Genomic DNA, 21,422 nt, shown 5'->3' on the forward strand with positions numbered 1-21,422 from the left:
TGTAATATATCATGCCATAGATTTTACAAGTGGTTCTATTTAGTGTGGTTCTATTTAGTTTAATTCATTCAACACCAGGTGTCAAATTTACATATTTTCAAGTCTCAATAGGCTATGAACATTAGTTTGTGTGCTCATGACTGCTTCTTACTGATATTTCAAGTGTTTCTTGACATTACTGATATTCTTCTGCTTCTTAGGACACTTCCGGATCATGTGTGGCTTGTTTTGCATGTCTTCTTTCTTCCCAATACCTCTTCATTCTCTTGCTTCTTCTGTTTCTTTCTTCTTCTATTAAGACAACTTTGATTTTGGAAGTCAAAATTTTAACTGGTATTTATTATTAAGCTCCTCCAACTATTGTAGCATAATTCTCACATTGTGACTTGTGTGATAGCCCTTCTAGAAAATGATAAATTCATTGGGAAACATATCATGGTGTACATGCTCTGCAATGATATGGACATAGTCTGCACCATGTATCGTACATACTGTAACAGATGCAGATCACATGTAGCGTAAAAGTGTCACTACTGGCCTATGTTTGCTCCAGGCTGAATATGTCAAGGAAGTATTTTCTTGGAACATAGCATATCCTGACAAGCCCACCAACCAGAGCAACAGGAAATTGATTCATGTGACCATCTTTTTATTGTTCTATAGCATCAGAGTAGTATCTAATACTTATTTCAAATTATCAGTCTATCATAACTGGCTCTTTTCAAAATCCACTTCAACCAGCAGTTTTGACTGATATTTGCACAAGGAATCAATTAAATGATTTTCCCATATCTCTAAAGTGTGTTCTGTAAGTTGTAATGAAGTACATATCCTTCACTTCAATGGGCATTCATGTTCCATGGTAGAGAAATGGGAACAATGTTCTCATTGATGATCATACACATCTCTCATAACATCTCTCTATTTTGTACCATATATTCATTGTTGTTTTAACCCACATAATATGTTTTACTTGTTACAGGCATGAGAAGATGATATCAGGAATGTATATGGGAGAAATAGTTCGACTGATAGCTGAGAAAGCTCTTAAAATGAATGCCATCCTGGGTGGAAAAGGTTCCGATGCAATTCTAAAGCGAGGGGGTTTCTTCACTAAATATGTATCTGAAATAGAAAGGTATTTATAGTCTTTTTTAATCTAAATTGTTTCTTTTCTTGTATTAAGTTGCCATTAAAAGCAAATTTTCCATATTTTTGAACACCAAAGAGAATTTTATAATTGCTATAAAAATTAACATTTTTGAGTGTTGTTATTTCATGCATCATATGTTGCTTTCATAATTGATTAGCAACTGAGAAAAAATGAGAAGTTTTTCAGGACATATCAGTCATTCATTCATTCATTCATTCAATTTGTTCAAAATGTCTTATCATGAATAAAAGCCTCCAGGCATATGAAATGAGGCAAAGGACACGCTAACAATGTGAATGAGAAGGTTCATGGTTCCAGATGACAGACTCTGGGATGGTCTTAATGTTTAGAGGACTTGTTAGAGATCATGTTAGACTTCTACAATGAGATCACTGTAGTAAGGTTTGTGAGCAGAGATGACAGAGTGCTGGCTGAGACTCCCAGTCATGTATGATTCATGACCACATGGGTGGAGTTCTTGTCAGCAGGAAGTATGTTAAGGTCAGGATTGGGTTTTAGGCAGTAATTAGCTGTATGTTGCATGGCTGTCATGTTTTATTCACAGGGAAGGGATTTTAAGAGGAATATGAAGCCATGTTGGAGATGAGGAATTTCTCAAATGTGACTAGGAGGTAGCGGGGTGGAAAGGAGGGATGATTACTGTTGGAGGGTGGCTGAAACTGGTTAAGGTAAGGTTCAGTGAGTAATTCTGGGCCTGTATGCTGTTTCCTCTGTACAGTTTTCTTCTATTTATTTTCACCTATAATGTCTTACTTTGTTTTCCAGGGGTTGTACAATGTCCAACACACCCTTAAGTATTGCAGCTAACTCTAGCTTCTCAGATCCATACACATGATTAAAAACTTGTATGTGTCTTCCTTACTGCACATCTGCAAATCCATTCACTCACCCTTCTTCACTGTTCTCTTCACCTTATTACCAGTCTGAATCTCTTATACATTTATTGAAAAAGCAAACACTTCTTTCAATAATTGTTTACCCTACTAGTTTATTTTTTATTTTTGATGTACTCTCTTCCCCTGTTTGATTTCTACAATACCAAGTAAGTACTTTTCCTCTTTCTACCTCTGCCAGCTCAGAACCTTGTTTCTTTGCCTAGCCCAAATCCGTTACAAATGCTGTTTCTGAAAACCTATCTTGCTCTCTGTACACCATCTAGGAAACATTACCTTACCAGTGGTCACCATTCCTCCTTTCGTTCACCTTTTCCAATTCCTTCAAATCCTAGCCTTCACAATTGTAGTACTGTGTAAGTACCCTGCCTGAGCATTGACCCTATTCAACTCCCCCCCCCCCCCCCGTGTCCCCCGTCCCCCGTCCCCTCCTCCTTACACTGATAACCTCAGCATTGGGCACCAGTAAGCTCTGAACACACACACTCAACCACCTCCATTCCTTTCACAAGATAATTTTATTCTGTCACAACAGCATCTGGTATTCCACCTTATGAACATCTGATCTGCAGACCAACGTCCTATCTGCCCCCCTTCCCACCCAACCACCCCTGGTAGCTTGTGAACTCCTCGTCTCCCTTCTTGCTTCCACAAATTCTTTTCTGTGAGTTCAACATCACAACTATGGAACAAACAGCTATTCATGACCTAAAAAGCAACTGTGACAGGGTTGTCTTCATTATACTAATTATATAACCTTGCATACCCTACAAAACATCACACTTCATAATAACGTAATGCAGGGATCACTTAATTCTGAACTGAATTGGTTTGCAACCAATTAAGTCCATCAAAATCCGAACAAAATTCAACAACTTCTTTTAATTTTGTCAAATGGAGCAGAAAGTAAAAGTATCAAGCTTCTGAGAAACCATATTGACTCAGACTTTAATTGGGAAGAAAGCATTAATCATGTTTATGAAAAGCGCTTACAAGACTGTTATTTCATGTTGAGACTGAGGGCTGTGGTTAGTAGTGTTTATCTCTGTATTTTGAGCTCTTCTGTTCACATATTTTAGAGAATTTTTGCATGTGAAGGCATTTTTTTTTCAAATCATTAACATTTTAAAAGTAAAATGTGATTGACCATATAATATGCAAGAATGGTCCTGTGGAACATGATCAGCCATTTTCTTAATCAGGTTCAAGAGTACTAACAGTTGTGAGGTGTATATTTATGTTAGGAACTGGGAATCAGGAGAGGTGCATTACTGCCTCCTCTTCTCACATAAAAAAACAGGTAGCATATATGAATCTAATCAGAGGGAGATTGTAAAATGGGTGGGGGTGGAGTTGTTGGGGTGAGCGTGGGGCAGGTGTGTGACTGGGTTCACTACTTTACAGTACTTGATGTAAGACAGTGATCTACCACTAAAAATGACAAATTATTCAAAACATACATAGCTATCATCTTGAAATATGTGGAAAGTAATGCAGATAATTTAGATGAAAAAACCACAATGTTAAAATCAAAAAACTATGTTCTACTTATGCAAAGTGCAATGTGGTAAATATTAGTCAACTAGAGAAAACTCTGCATATTGAACATGGTGAGCATCTGAATTACCTAGCGGGAATGAGTGAACATGCAAGACCCAGTGAAATTAAAATACCTTCTGTAAAATACCTTTCTGTGCTAGTAACAGTATTCTCCTTCTTCACATAAATGTACTATCTCTTATAGGTAAAGTCAATGAACTGCAATACTAACTTGATAAAATTAATTGCAGTGTTTTGTGTATCAATTAACACTGGGAAAAGAGTCTGAAATGGACCTATGTGTTCTACTTGGATATTTGCTAGTGAAAAGCTATTGCAGAAAAAGCATGTCACATGGCAGGGTATAAATCTACATCAAAAGCAATCTTGATTCACATTACTCAGTCATAGACCTTAGCAGAATAACCTTGAAGGCATATTTGAAGTAGCTGATATGGTAATGTGCACACAAAAAATTGTAACAGTCTCAGTTTATTGAACTCCAGGCTCTGATCAAATGGTATTTACAGAAAAAATAATACTTTAATATTGCATTTATCTAAATATAAACAGCATAAAATTATAATTGTAGGTGATATTAACACAGACATAAGGACAAAAAGAAAAAAATGTGATTCATATGGTTAATTCTTTGAAGTCATTGAAATACTATTGGCTAAATGAAAAGACCATCATATTGAATTCATGTCTTGGTGACATAATTAGTAATATACACATTCTGTTGTATGTTATGTAATAGAATTAGGAATATCAGGTCCTGCAGGGCTATGGCTTCAGCTCTCAATACTGGAGGAAGAGAAATGACATACAGACTACCAAGAGAAGACAGTGTAAACAATATGATAGGCCACTTAAAGAAATGGATTGGTCTCATATAATGGATGATAACAAAAGTATTGACAAATGCTTTTGCAATTTCCTGACAGAGATTAAGTGCGTAATAGAAAAGATGTGCCCCACTGAAACCAAATGGTATCGTATTGATATCATAGGTAAGCAACATCATACCAGCAAGAGCTACACTCCACAACTGAGGATATTACTGTTCATTCTAAAAGATGAGTCTCATAAAAGTGATTGGAACAAGGAAAATTACATAAATATGAGATACTCTACAGATCTGAGATAAAATATTCTAAGTGTGTGCAAATGATGAGTACATTTTAAATTCCAGAATTAACTATAAAGCAGCATGAAATGTCATCAAAAGGGAAATTAATAATATCAATAAAGAAAACATCATCCATTGGCTGTGATTTACTCAATGAATATTTTGTAAATATTGCCAGTACTACCACTCCACTCAATTATTCCACATTAGGTACAGAATCACTGCTAACTCCTGTAAAATAAAGCAGCGAGAAATTTATGTGGATACAAATCACTTTAAATGACATTCATAAAAGAAATTTTCTCAGAGTATGTGAAGCCCACAGTTACATTGCCTATGCATAAAAAAGGTGCTAAAATCTCCCAAATAACTACAGATCCATTTAAATAGTACTAATCATATCCAAGATAATAGAAAATTGTATGCGTAAACAGATATACAGCTACTTTGAAAGCAACAAAATTTTTTAATGAGCTACAATTCACATTCGCATCTCATCTACTAACTGAAAAAACAGTTGAAGCTTTGGTGAATAATGTTGATGAAGGGTATGAAAAATGGGTATCTATATCTGGAACACTTATTGATTTGAGCAAAGCATTTGACTCAGTGTCACATGACATAATTGTCAAAAGCTAGAATATTATGGCACAGAAAATAGATCTCTCAGTTTATTCAAATCTTATTTAAGTAATAGGTCACAGCTAGTATGTGCATGTAAGCATAGATTGGCAATACTTCAACTAAAAAGAGCACCAATCCAAACTTCTGTTCTTGGGCCTTTCTTGTTTATTCTTTACATTAATGACTTTTCAAATTACATGCCATGTAAGAACATACTACATGCTGATGACATGATATTCATAACCACAGGTGTGTGTACACTAACAGGTGTGTGTACACTAACAACAGAGAAATGATGCAAATTTCTAATCTCTGGTGTCATGCCAATCAGCTGTGCACAAACAAAACAAAAACAGAACAAATAATTTTTATCTGAAGGTAACCAAAAATGAAAATAAAACAGTTGGATACAAACTTTCTTGGGAAGAACACACAAATTATCTGTGCAGCAAACTAACTTGTGTACTTTTTTATTGTATATATTAAGGAACAATGTGAGCAAACAGTTGGTGCTCCAGCTGTATTTTGCTTCCTTCCATTTTCATCTGCAGTATGGGATATTGCTCCAGGCAATTCCCCAGGAGCTAAATGTATTTTCAAATGGCAGAAGATACAATCAGAGTTTAGTAGGATTACCAGCCATAGAGTACTGCAGAATCCGTTTTAAATGCCTCAGCATAACTGTTTGATAGATGCCAGAGAAAATCTGGAAAAATTCAACATGAGATGTAATGTGCATATACACAAAACCAGAAATAGTCGCTTATTGAACTTGTCTTACTTAAGACTTTCTGTAGTCCATAATAACTAGAAATAGTTACTTGAGTACATAATTTTTCAATAAGCTGCCTTACTCAGCTTGCACAGAACCACTAAATAAATATAAGAACTTATTACAAACTTGGCTGAAATTCATCGAATTCTGTTCAATAGAAGAATACTTTGAAACTAATCATTGTAATACATGTTTTTCCTGAATGATAAACAAAATCTTTTAGTTCTTAAATAAGCTGGTTAGAGGTGAGGAAGGAGGAGGGGGAGGAGTAACAACCTCTTTAAAAAACCAAGGTTCACCTGGCCCGGGTGATAGCACCTTGTAAGGGCTCCTTGCTAGGACTACAGTGAAGACCTCAACGGTAGTGAAGGCAGAGGGAAGAGTTCTCGGTACGGCGGAACTAGCGGAAGATGCAACCAAAGAAAAAAATCCACTTGGCATCTGTCTTGAAACAAGCGGCTGAGTGGTCAGCGTCTGTCCACCAGTGGTGTGGCTGAAAACCATTCCTCGGAGCTAATAACCTTGAGTAGAATCCTTAGGGGACTTGTTCCCCTAACCCAACAAACAATCAACAATGGATATGCACCTTGTAAGAGATTTTAACCCAGGGAGTAACCAATCTCCAATTTCTAAGGAAATTAAAAGTAGGCATTCGGATTCTGGGGGCCTACAGCAATGTGCGAAGGATGAGTCGGAGCATCCTGAAACCTGCCTTAAGCAAGCAACAAATAAAATTAAACACAAAAATATAAACTACTTGGCAACGTTCAACGTAAACTCACTTCTAAAAACAGGAAAACTTAAAACGTTAATAAATTTTATAAAACAGAAAAATATAATGATAACTGCACTCCAAAAAACAAGGTATACTGATGAACATTCATTTAATTCAGAGGGATTCAGAATCTTCAAAGGGAAGCCAGGAAAAAGAGTTATGAAGAATGTACCCCAATTTGGAACAGGATTCATTGTAAACAAAAATATATTAAACTCGATAGTAGAATTTAAATCTGTCAATGAAAGGCTTTCAACATTAACCTTCAAATCAGTAAACAAACTGTATACCATTGTAAACTCACATGCACCAACAAATGAGAAAAACAGAACACAAAAAGAACAAACAGAAATTTTTTGGCAGGAACTGTCAAACACCTTAGACCAGATTTCATCCAAAAACACAATAATATTGTTGGGAGACTTTAATGCTCAAATCGGCAAAGAACGTCATCACCAATCCATAGCAGGCAAATTCCCTGCACATAAAAGAACCAATACAAATGGAGAAAGACTTATTAGTTTATGCAGAGAACATGACATAGTTCTAAAGTCCACATATTTCAAAAAACTCCCTAGAAAACAAACTACATGGGTATCCCCAAATCCAGTCTGTGGGGAGAAACAACTTGACCATGTTGCTATAAGCAGACTGTCTGCATCATAGATACTCAATGTAAAAGTTGCTACGAGTGCAAGTTTAGATTCAGATCACTATCTATCTGTCGTTAAATTCAAAATTAGACCAATATATAAAAGAAAGAGCGAATATCAACCTAAAAAGTTTGACACTCAGAAATTAACCAAGGAACATAATTTCAGGACACTTTTGGAAAAGAAAACACCTAAAACATGAGAACAACTTCAAAAAGATATAATACAGACAGCAGAAGAAACCATTCTCCTTACCAAAAAATGGAAACATGCCTGGTGGAATGATGAGTGTGACAAACTAATCCTAACAAGACAACGAGCTTGGAACATTTGGAATCCCAACAAAAATGATAAAAATAGGAACTCCCTAAAAGAAGCCTGGAAGCAAGCTTCAAAAGGCCTTAAAAAGATCCAAGTTCAATACATAAAAGACCAACTAGCATCAATAGACTCCAACTTCAAACAGAACAATGCTAGGGACTTTTACAAAACTTTCAAAAGTAACTTAAAGAAATACTCTCCTCCTAGTCTATTTTTCACGGACCCAAAAACACAGAAAACTGCATACAATAGCATAGAGAACTGTAGAATACTTGCTGAATATTTTGAAGAACTACATAACTGTTATCCACCGAAAGAATAATTTAATTTCAATATTGTAAACCCAACACCACCAGACTCCAAGCCGCCAACCACAGAAGAAATAAAAGAAATCATAAAAGAGCTTAAAAATAATAAAGCCCCTGGAGAGAATAATATAGTTGCTGAAATATGGAAGTACTCTAGTGACAACATGATACAGTGTCTATCAGAAATACTAAAAGAAATCTGGACAACACACAGATTACCACCAAACTGGACATTTGCATTAATACATCCACTACATAAAAAAGGGAAGAAAACAGATCCTAGCAATTATAGGGGAATCTCCCTCTTACCAGTGACCTATAAGATCTTGTCTAAGGCGCTTTTAAAAAGAGCAGAAGAGATACTTGACAAACAGCTAGGAGAGTATCAGGCTGGATTTAGGAAGGGAAGGTCATGTGCAGAACAAATACTAAATTTAAAGAACATAATAGAAATGAGGAAAATCAGGAACTTAAAATATGTAATTACTTTTGTGGATTTTAAAACAGCCTATGATTCAATTGACAGAAATACACTGCTTGATATCTTAAAAGAATTGGGACTTGATGCTAAAACAACTGCAATAATTAAAGGTACTTTGACAAATACAAAATCGAAAGTAAAATTTAGGGGAGAGCTCTCAAAATCGTTTGAAATAAAGTCAGGTGTTCGACAGGGAGATGGTCTGTCACCTCTGCTTTTCAATTGTGTATTGGAGAAGGTAGTTCGAGAATGGAGGAAGGCCATCAATACTAAAGGGATTCAACTAGGGAGAAATCCAAACAAGATCACTGTCGACTGTTTAGCCTTCGCAGATGACATGGCGTTGATTACTGATTCACTAGACAATGCCCAAGAACAAATAAGAGAACTACAAAAACAAGCAGCCAAAGTAGGACTACAAATATCCTATGAAAAAACAAAGTTTATGACAAACATCTGTGATGCTCCTCAAAATATTGCAGTTGACAACAACACAATACAGAAAACAGATTCCTTTAAATACCTAGGAGAGTGGATTACATACAATGCGAAAGAAAGATAGCTATAGAAACTAGAGTGCACAAAATGGAAAGAGTGTTTCATATGACCAAAAACGTTTATAATAAAAAATCCTTGTCCTGGAACACAAAATTAAGACACTACCAAACAGTGGCCAGACCTGAGGCTCTCTATGCAGCAGAAACACTTACACTAACAAGAAATGGAGATCTTGAGAAACTAGAGAAGGTCAAAAGAAGAATTTTAAGGAAAATACTGGGAGCTAAAAGAAACGATAATGCTGAATACAGGTTAAGACCAAACAGAGAGCTATACCTGAAAACGGAGAAACTAACTGATGTAATGAGGAAGAGGAGACTACAGTTTTTTGGACATATATTCAGAATGGATAACAACAGACTAACCAAGCGGATATTCACATTACTCAATAGCTACAAATCCAAGCAAAGGACATTGAAAATGCTGGAGTTACAATAGACACAATAGAAAACCGAACACATTTCAGAAAGGCAGTTCAAAAGGCAGAATTTCAGGAGAGAAAGAAAATAACTAGACGAAAGTGGACTCAAAAAAAAAAAAGGAAAGGAAAAAAAAAAAAACTGGTTATTTCCTGTGTTATTTTCCATATAAGTAATTGTCTACTGTATAAAACTTGGTACCACTGTAAACTTTGATGAAGCCAATTGTATGAAACATAGTGAAAGGCAAATAAAAATATTCTATTCTACTTTAAAAAAATAAAAAAAAATTTAAAACAAGTTGGTGTTTGGTAGCAGTATCAGTATCTTGCCAGATATATATATATATATAAATAGAGGGAAACATTCCACGTGGGAAAAATATATCTAAAAACAAAGATGATGTGACTTACCAAACAAAAGTGCTGGCACGTCGATAACACACAAACAAACACAAACATACACACAAAATACTAGCTTTCGTAACCAACGGTTGCTTCATCAGGAAAGAGGGAAGGAGAGGGAAAGACGAAAGGATGTGGGTTTTAAGGGAGAGGGTAAGGAGTCATTCCAATCCCGGGAGCAGAAAGACTTACCTTAGGGGGAAAAAAGGACGGGTATACACTTGCGCACACACACACACACACATATCCATCCACACATATACAGACCCAAGCAGACCTATACAGAGGCAAAGAGTTTGGGCAGAGATGTCAGTCGAGGCGGAAGTGCAGAGGCAAAGATGTTGTTGAATGACAGGTGAGATATGAGTGGCGGCAACTTGAAATTAGCGGAGACTGAGGCCTGGTGGATAACAGGAAGAGAGGATATATTGAAGAGCAAGTTCCCATCTCCGGAGTTCGGATAGGTTGGTGTTAGTGGGAAGTATCCAGATAACCCGGACGGCGCAACACTGTGCCAATATGTGCTGGCCGTGCAATGAGATCCATCCTTCATGAAATCCTCCCCATTCCACCAAGAGTGTCTTTCCGCCGTCCACCTAACCTTCGTAACCTCTTAGTTCATCCCTATGAAATCCCCAAACCACCTTCCCTACCCTCTGGCTCCTACCCTTGTAACCGCCCCCAGTGTAAAACCTGTCCCATGCACCCTCCCACCACCACCTACTCCAGTCCTGTAACCCGGAAAGTGTACACGATCAAAGGCAGAGCCATGTGTGAAAGCACCCACGTGATTTACCAACTGACCTGCCTACACTGTGATGCATTCTATGTGGGAATGACCAGCAACAAACTGTCCATTCATATGAATGGACACAGGCAGACAGTGTTTGTTGGTAATGAGGATCACCCTGTGGCCAAACATACCTTGGTGCACGGCCAGCACATCTTGGCACAGTGTTACACCGTCTGGGTTATCTGGATACTTCCCACTAACTCCAACCTATCCGAACTCCGGAGATGGGAACTTGCTCTTCAATATATCCTCTCTTCCCATTATCCACCAGGCCTCAATCTCTGCTAATTTCAAGTTGCGCGACTCATATCTCACCTGTCATTCAACATCATCTTTGCCTCTGCACTTCCGCCTCGACTGACATCTCTGCCCAAACACTTTGCCTCTGTATATGTCTGCTTGTGTCTGTATATGTGTGGATGGATATGTGTGTGTGTGCGAGTGTATACCCGTCCTTTTTTCCCCCTAAGGTAAGTCTTTCCGCTCCCGGGACTGGAATGACTCCTTACCCTCTCCCTTAAAACCCACATCCTTTCGTCTTTCCCTCTCCTTCCCTCTTTCCTGATGAGGCAACAGTTTGTTGCGAAAGCTTGAATTTTGTGTGTATGTTTGTGTTCGTTTGTGTGTCTGTCGACCTGCCAGCATTTTCATTTGGTAAGTCACATCATCTTTGTTTTTAGGTATATTTTTCCTACATGGAATGTTTCCTTCTATTATAACCATATCATTAATTAGAACCCAACAATTACGTTTGTTATTGTCGCTGTTGCATTTCGAAATCTTTCCTGTTGTCTTATTTTCTCTTTATTTTCTCTTTCTGTTTTTACCAGTAGTCTCACTTTGTATTCACCTTCCCCTTTTACCGTAATCTACTATACAATTTTATCCCGCCTATATATGCTCAATAATACGTAACCCACTTCCAAACCATAACCAAAAAAAATCATCATCATCATCATCATCATTTAAGACTGATTATGCCTTTCAGCGTTCAGTCTGGAGCATAGCCCCCCTTATACAGTTCCTCCATGATCCCCTATTCAGTGCTAACATTGGTGCCTCTTCTGATGTTAAACCTATTACTTCAAAATCATTCTTAACCGAATCCAGGTACCTTCTCCTCGGTCTGCCCCGAGTCCTCCTACCCTCTACTGCTGAACCCATGAGTCTCTTGGGTAACCTTACTTCTCCCATGCGTGTAACATGACCCCACCATCTAAGCCTGTTCACCCTGACAGCTACATCTATAGAGTTCATTCCCAGTTTTTCTTTGATTTCCTCATTGTGGACACCCTCCTGCCATTGTTCCCATCTACTAGTACCTGCAATCATCCTAGCTACTTTCATATCCGTAACCTCAACCTTGTTGATAAGGTAACCTGAATCCACCCAGCTTTCGCTCCCATACAACAAAGTTGGTCGAAAGATTGAACGGTGCACAGATAACTTAGTCTTGGTACTGACTTCCTTCTTGCAGAAGAGAGTAGATCGTAGCTGAGCGCTCACTGCATTAGCTTTGCTACACCTCGCTTCCAGTTCTTTCACTATGTTGCCATCCTGTGAGAATATGCATCCTAAGTACATGAAACCGTCCACCTGTTCTAACTTTGTTCCTCCTATTTGGCACTCAATCCGTTTATATTTCTTTCCCACTGACATTACTTTCGTTTTGGAGATGCTAATCTTCATACCATAGTCCTTACATTTCTGATCTAGCTCTGAAATATTACTTTGCAAACTTTCAATCGAATCTGCCATCACAACTTAGTCATCCGCATATGCAAGACTGCTTATTTTGTGTTCACATATCTTAATCTCACCCAGCTAGTCTATTGTTTTCAACATATGATCCATAAATAATACGAACAACAGTGGAGACAGGTTGCAGCCTTGTCTTACCCCTGAAACTACTCTGAACCATGAACTCAATTTACCGTCAACTCTAACTGCTGCCTGACTATCCATGTAAAGACCTTTAATTGCTTGCAAAAGTTTGCCTCCTATTCCATAACCTTGTGGAACAACAATAACTTCCTCCTAGGAACCCGGTCATATGCCTTTTCTAGATCTATAAAGCATAGATACAATTTCCTGTTCCACTCATAACACTTCTCCATTATTTGCCGTAAGCTAAAGATCTGGTCCTGACAACCTCTAAGAGGCCTAAACCCACGCTGATTTTCGTCCAATTGGTCCTCAACTAATACTCGCACTTTCCTTTCAATACTACCTGAGAAGATTTTACCCACAACGCTGATTAAAGAGATACCTCTGTAGTTGTTACAATCTTTTCTGTTTCCATGTTTAAAGATTGGTGTGATTACTGCTTTTGTCCAGTCTGATGGAACCTGTCCTGACTCCCAGGCCATTTCAATTATCCTGTGTAGCCATTTAAGACCTGACATTCCACTGTATTTGATGAGTTCCGACTTAATTTCATCCATCCCAGCCGCTTTATTGCACTGCAGTCTATTGACCATTTTTTCCACTTCCTCAAATGTGATCCTATTTCCATCATCATTCCTATCCCATTCTACCTCAAAATCTGAAACATTACTGATCGCATTTTCACCTACATTGAGCAACTTTTCAAAATATTCCCTCCATCTGCCCAAGGCATCCACAGGATTCACCAGCAGTTTTCCTGACCTGTCCAAAATACTTGTCATTTCCTTCTTACCTCCCTTTCGAAGACTGCTAATTACACTCCAGAATGGTTTTCCAGCAGCTTGACCCATAGTCTCCAACCTGTTTCCAAAGTCTTCCCACGATTTCTTCTTGGATGCTGCAATTATCTGTTTGGCTTTGTTTCTTTCTTCAACATAACTTTCTCTGTCTACCTGGGTTCTGGTATGTAGCCATTTTTGATACGCCTTCTTTTTCCTTTTACAGGCAAAAAGAAGGCGTATTAAAAAAAATAGATAAATAAATTATTTTCCGCTTTCACTACTACCGCTGCTATAAAATCCACCGTTTCTAGTTCAATAACAGCTGCTTTCACGTATTACACAACCATGTCGGCTAGTTCTAATAACTTTCACTTTATTTCCACTTCCGTTTTTCGCACATCAATGTTCATTTTAGCTGCTCCCCACAGGTTTTAACGTCATTATTTCTTCGTCAGACAATTGTCAGCCCCATTTTCGTAATCTTTCACCACAACACCACTCCTTTTAATACGTTTTTTCGAAATTTTCCCGAATTTCTCCGTCCTTTAACATGATTTAGCAGCAACACAACCACCTAACCTTTATGCACGTCACTGTCTACCAACCCAAGTTCACCACAGGATCAACTTAACCAACACTTTTTCGCCTTTTTTCATATCAGATCTCCAGTTGCTTTCTAGTTCACCTTTATCTTTCCCCTATATTTCTATCTTTCATTTTTGTTTCAACCTCATGTTAAACTTTCCACCTTCTAATACCATGTCACCCTCACAACACCCCCACAATGACCCCATTAAGTTTTATTTACATTCCCTCCGCAAACATGCCTTCACCCTAGCCAGATTACGCTCGCATATTTTATTTTCTCAGGCTTGTCTGACATTTGGCATAACCCCCAAAGGCCTCACACTTAAAGTTCCCATCTCTGGCTGCAACCCTTCTTTCCATCAGTCCCTATACCAGTTCCAAACTGAACAATCCATTGCCCTCACCCACCTAATCCTTCACCTACACATCAACTCAGCCAATGAACACACCAGTCAACTCCTATCCTTAATAAAAGTCCTCAATCTTTGCTCTCCCACATCCACACCGGCTGTTCAGAGCATCCTCCTACAAGCCAACCGCAAATGAGAACAGCATGCCACCCTTCACCTCAAAAAACTATCCAATCTCCTGGTTTCCCATCTCCGGAAAGGCAACTCACTCACCCTTCACAACCTTTCCAGCAAACCTCAACCACCTCTCATTGCACACAAACTCAGTCTCTCCCATCTACCCAATCTCCCACTTCCAGCTCCTCTCCCTCCAAAACATCAAAATTCCAATCAACACAATCTGGTACCACAACACCCTAATTCAGTAGTTAACCTTTCCTCCAAACCTCTCTCCCAATCCGAAACCTCTGTCCATTCAACCAAACAGCCCTCGTCAAAGATTTACTGTCCTACACTCGTACTCTCTGCTGGAAGTATCACTTTGCCATGAAGAAAAATGATCCTAATCCTACCCCTAATGATCCAACTCCCCAAGGCACTATCCAAATTGAACCCTGCCTGGAACAGTTCCGTCCTCCGTCACAGCGGGACCCACCTCCTCTTCCTCAAAATCACCCTCTCCAAACCTTCCAGGAATTTCTGACTTCCAGCCTTGCCTCTCAATCCTTCTTAAAAAACCTTAATCCTACTCCCAACATCACCACTGCTGAAGCCCAGGCTATCCGTGATCTGAAGGCTGACCGGTCCATCGTCATTCTTCCGGCGGACAAGGGTTTCACGACTGTGGTACTTGATCGTCGGGAGTATGTGGCTGAGGGACTGCGTCAGCTTTCAACAACACCACATACAAAGTTTGCCAAGGTAATCCCATTCCTGATGTCCAGGCAGAGCTTCAACGAATCATCAGAACCTTAGGCCCCCTACAAAACCTTTCACCTGACTCCATCAACCTCCTGACCCCACCGACAACCCGCACCCCTACCTTCTACCTTCTTCCTAAAATTCACAAACCCAATCATCCCGGCCGCCCCATTGTAGCTGGTTACCAAGCCCCCACAGAACGTATCTCTGCCTACGTAGATCAACACCTTCAACCCATTACATGCAGTCTCCCATCCTTCATCAAAGACACCAACCACTTTCTCAAATGCCTGGAATCCTTACCCAATCCGTTACCCCCAGAAACCATCCTTGTAACCATTGATGCCACTTCCTTATACACAAATATCCCGCACGTCCAGGGCCTAGCTGCGATGGAGCACTTCCTTTCATGCTGATCACCTGCCACCCTACCTAAAACCTCTTTCCTCATTACCTTAGCCAGCTTCATCCTGACCCACAACTTCTTCACTTTTGAAGACCAGACATACCAACAATTAAAGGGAACAGCCATGGGTACCAGGATGGCCCCTTCGTACGCCAACCTATTTATGGGTTGCTTAGAGGAAGCCTTCTTGGTTACCCAGGCCTGCCAACCCAAAGTTTGGTACAGATTTATTGATGACATCTTCATGATCTGGACTCACAGTGAAGAAGAACTCCAGAATTTCCTCTCCAACCTCAACTCCTTTGGTTCCATCAGATTCACCTGGTCCTACTCCAAATCCCATGCCACTTTCCTTGATGTTGACCTTCACCTGTCCAATGGCCAGCTTCACACGTCTGTCCACATCAAACCCACCAACAAGCAACAGTACCTCCATTACGACAACTGCCACCCATTCCACATCAAACGATCCCTTCCCTACAGCCTAGGTCTTCGTGGCAAACGAATCTGCTCCAGTCCGGAATCCCTGAAGCATTACACCAACAACCTGACAACAGCTTTCGCATCCCGCAACTACCCTCCCGACCTGGTACAGAAGCAAATAACCAGAGCCACTTCCTCATCCTCTCAAGCCCAGAACCTCCCACAGAAGAACCACAAAAGTGCCCCACTTGTGACAGGATACTTTCCGGGACTGGATCAGATTCTGAATGTGGCTCTCCAGCAGGGATACGACTTCCTCAAATCCTGCCCTGAAATGAGATCCATCCTTCATGAAATCCTCCCCACTCCACCAAGAGTATCTTTCCGCCATCCACCTAACCTTCGTAACCTCTTAGTTCATCCCTATGAAATCCCCAAACCACCTTCCCTACCCTCTGGCTCCTACCCTTGTAACCGCCCCCGGTGTAAAACCTGTCCCATGCACCCTCCCACCACCACCTACTCCAGTCCTGTAACCCGGAAGGTGTACACAATCAAAGGCAGAGCCACGTGTGAAAGCAAACTGACCTGCCTACACTGTGATGCATTCTATGTGGGAATGACCAGCAACAAACTGTCCATTCATATGAATGGACACAGGCAGACAGTGTTTGTTGGTAATGAGGATCACCCTGTGGCTAAACATGCCTTGGTGCACGGCCAGCACATCTTGGCGCAGTGTTACACCGTCCGGGTTAGCTGGATACTTCCCACTAACACCAACCTATCCGAACTCCGGAGATGGGAACTTGCTCTTCAATATATCCTCTCTTCCTGTTATCCACCAGGCCTCAATCTCCGCTAATTTCAAGTTGCCGCCACTCATACCTCACCTGTCATTCAACAACATCTTTGCCTCTGCACTTCCGCCTCGACTGACATCTCTGCCCAAACTCTTTGCCTTTAAATATGTCTGCTTGTGTCTGTATATGTGTGGATGGATATGTGTGTGTGTGCGAGTGTATACCCGTCCTTTTTTCCTCCTAAGGTAAGTCTTTCCGCTCCCGGGACTGGAATGACTCCTTACCCTCTCCCTTAAAACCCACATCCTTTCGTCTCTCCCTCTCCTTCCCTCTTTCCTGATGAGGCAACAGTTTGTTGCGAAAGCTTGAATTTTGTGTGTATGTTTGTGTTCGTTTGTGTGTCTGTCGACCTGCCAGCACTTTCATTTGGTAAGTCACATCATCTATGTTTTATATATATATATATATATATATATATATATATATATATATAATAGAGGGAAACATTCCACATGGGAAAAATATATTTAAAAAGAAAGATGATGAGACTTACCAAACAAAAGCGCTGGCAGGTCGATAGACACACAAACAAACACAAACATACACACAAAATCTAGCTTTCGCAACCAACGGTTGCCTCGTCAGGAAAGAGGGAAGGAGAAGGAAAGACAAAAGGATATAGGTTTTAAGGGAGAGGGTAAGGAGTCATTCCAATCCCGGGAGCGGAAAGACTTACCTTAAGGGGAAAAAAGGACAGGTATACACTCGCACACACACACATATCCATCCATACATACAAGACACAAGCAGACATTTGTAAAGGCAAAGAGTTTGAGCAGAGATGTCAGTCGGGACGGAAGTACAGAGGCAAAGATGATGTTGAAAGACAGGTGAGGTATGAGCGGCGGCAGATTGAAATTAGGAATTAGCGGAGATTGAGGCCTGGCGGATAGCGAGAAGAGAGGATATGCTGAAGGGCAAGTTCCCATCTCCGGAGTTCTGACAGGTTGGTGTTAGTGGGAAGTATCCAGATAACCCGGACGGTGTAACACTGTGCCAAGATATGCTGGCCGTGCACCAAGGCATGTTTAGCCACAGGGTGATCCTCATTACCAACAAACACTGTCTGCCTGTGTCCATTCATGCGAATGGACAGTTTGTTGCTGGTCATTCCCACATAGAACGCTTCACAGTGTAGGCAGGTCAGTTGGTAAATCACGTGGGTGCTTTCACACGTGGCTCTGCCTTTGATCGTGTACACCTTCCGGGTTACAGGACTGGAATAGGTGGTGGTGGGAGGGTGCATGGGACAGGTTTTACACCGGGGACGGTTACAGGGGTAGGAGCCAGAGGGTAGGGAAGGTGGTTTGGGGATTTCATAGGGATGAACTAAGAGGTTACGAAGGTTGGGTGGACGGCGGAAAGACACTCTTGGTGGAGTGGGGAGGATTTCATGAAGGATGGATCCTTCAACCCAAATCCTTTTGTCTTTCCCTCTCCTTCCCTCTTTCCTGACGAGGCAACCATTGGTTGCGAAAGCCAGATTTTGTGTGTATGTTTGTGTTTGTTTGTGTGTCTATCGACCTGCCAGCGCTTTTGTTTGGTAAGTCTCATCATCTTTCTTTTTAAATATATTTTTCCCACGTGGAACGTTTCCCTCTATTATATATATATATATATATATATATATATATATATATATATATATATAAAAACAAAGATGATGTGACTTACCAAATGAAAGTGCTGGCAGGTCGACAGACACACAAACGAACACAAACATACACACAAAATTCAAGCTTTCGCAACATACTGTTGCCTCATCAGGAAAGAGGGAAGGAGAGGGAAAGACGAAAGGATGTGGGTTTTAAGGGAGAGGGTAAGGAGTCATTCCAGTCCCGGGAGCGGAAAGACTTACCTTAGGGGGAAAAAAAGGACGGGTATACACTCGCACACACACACACACACATATCCATCCACACATATACAGACACAAGCAGACATATTTAAAGACATATATAGAAAGAAACATTCCACATGGGAAAAATAAAGATTCCATGACTTACCAAACGGGAAAGCGCTGGTAGATAGGCACAATAAAAAACACACAAACACGCACACAAAATTTCGAGCTTTCACAACCGCCGGTTGCTTCGTCAGGAAAGAGGGAAGGAGAGGGAAAGATGAAAGGATGTGGGTTTTAAGGGAGAGGGTAAGGAGTCATTCCAATCCTGGGAGCAGAAAGACTTACCTTAGGGGGGAAAAAGACAGGTATACACTCGCACACACACACACACACACACACACACACACACATATCCATCCACACATATTCAGACACAAGCAGACATATTTAAAGGCAAAGAGTTTGGGCAGAGATGTCAGTCGAGGCGGAAGTGCAGAGGCAAAGATGTTGTTGAATGACAGGTGAGGTATGAGTGGCGGTAACTTGAAATTAGCGGAGATTGAGGCCTGGTGGATAACGGGAATATATATTTGCACAATGTGACCAGTGTCACTTTCAGTTAAAATAGCATTCAAGGAGGAATTGGAGCAACTCCAGAATCTTGGTGCTGTAGAATCTGTTGATGTAAGCAAGTGGACCAAACTAACAGGAATGTAAGAAATAATGGAATGAAGCTCTACGGCTTTGTGAAGCTGTCAATGTTACAACATGCAGTCCCTAGTAGATTCATTTACCATTTCTAGGTGAGATAAATTGCTAGAAAAACTAGTCATTGAGAAGTACATTGTCAAAAATAGATCTAACAGATGCCCATTTGCAATGACCATTACATGTTGAATCACAAAATATGTTGGTCACCTACATGCCATTTAGTACCTACTCAGATCTGCAGTTTCCATTTCAAATATGTAGTGCACTGGCAGTTACCATGAAATACAATGTGTGACAGTAAATAAAAGTATCAGAAGAATGATCAGGTGTCAATGTAACTTTGAATACATACACACCATCAGCAAGCATATAAGTGATTAGAGTTGCAATTCTCTGTGGCTGGTGGATAGGCCACCAGTGTGTGTTAGTGTTGTTTGTGTTGTTACCAGGCCTAGTATAGCATAGACGGCTCATGAACAATGTCAGATGTTGAGTGATCAACTTGAAGGACATTGAGATGGTGCATACTCATGTGAGATAGCATTAAGAGCACCTAACAGAAATTGAAAAGGGGCTCATTGTGAGTCTCCATTTGGCTGGCTGGTCAGGTTGTGCAGTATCCAGATTTGAGACATTTGGATATCACTGTGGTCCAGTGTAGGACTGCAAGGGAATATGATGGCAGGCATACTCATTGTCAGTGTTACAGTCACCCACACCTGACCTCCATAAGGCAGGATTGCTGTATAGTGCACCAAGCACATTGTAACCTTTTTAAATCTGCACCTGCCATTTGAGAACAATAACAGACGCCATGCATTATTCTGTCATCCTGCACCATTGATCAGAGACTAGCAGCATTTGGGCTAGGGAATTAATATCCCATTGGTAGGTTTCCACTAACACCACAACACAAATGTGTGTGGGATGGTGCCATGACTTTGAAGCACATAATTCTGATGAACAGTATCATTGTGCACTGCCCCAGATGACCATAATTGGTGAGCATGGCAGTGACCTAGGAAGAGGTGCCATTCTTTCAATGGTTTGGAGTGTCACTCCTGACATCATGGCATGGGGAGCCATCAGATATGACTTCAGGTCTCAGTTGGTAGTGACTGAGGGGACTCTGATGACAAATGGTACGTCATAGACATCCTGCATCTTTGTGTGTTAGCTCTCATGTCTATCCTTTCACTGTTGTACCACACTACTCACGAAATTCAAAACTGATGTCAATGGTAAATTGGTACCAAAAATACCTCCAGCAGATGCGTATCAGAGGCGCATTGAAATTTGAAAATATTAGTTTCCTCCATTTTTTTGTTTTCAGATTTAATATTAAACTAAAAACAGGGATGTTACCGTAAAATATGGTGAACAGTGATTAACTAGCTTAGCAGCAATACCATTTCCTATTGCTTTTTTTTTTTCAGTAGCAGTAGATGTATCTGCTGTTATTATGTTTGATGGGTTGAAATCAAACAATGGAATGTCCAGGACAGAATACCAACAACAATTTTTTTGCTTTTAATTGGTTGCTAACATCATTTTATTTCTTAAAGGTCTGTGAACTTTTGCCATGTTTTTACCAACTTCAGTGTACCATGAATGTCATGTTAATTATGAAGAACCTTTTCAGCAGTCCTTTAATATGCACCTCACCATAAAAGATCTTCTATCCAGCAGGCTACAAGGTGACAGCTAAGAGGGTTACAGGGCTGATAGGTATGGAAAAGGAGACAATTCATTTCATGAAAGGCATAACAGTTGCCTTTGATAAGTTCTGGCATTGT

General features: G+C 40.1%; 1 protein-coding gene across 1 annotated transcript in view; it reads left to right on the forward strand.

The window, feature by feature from the left end:
* The window catches only part of LOC126188569 (hexokinase type 2-like), a 184,109-nt gene that overhangs the window by 141,322 nt on the left and 21,365 nt on the right, over positions 1-21,422 (forward strand). The window contains exon 7 of the mRNA XM_049930171.1: positions 983-1,138. Within this exon, the coding sequence (XP_049786128.1) occupies positions 983-1,138 (156 nt within the window). The remainder of the gene's footprint in view (positions 1-982; positions 1,139-21,422) is intronic.

This window comes from Schistocerca cancellata, chromosome 5 (genome assembly GCF_023864275.1).
Source record: "Schistocerca cancellata isolate TAMUIC-IGC-003103 chromosome 5, iqSchCanc2.1, whole genome shotgun sequence".
Lineage (NCBI taxonomy): Eukaryota > Metazoa > Arthropoda > Insecta > Orthoptera > Acrididae > Schistocerca > Schistocerca cancellata.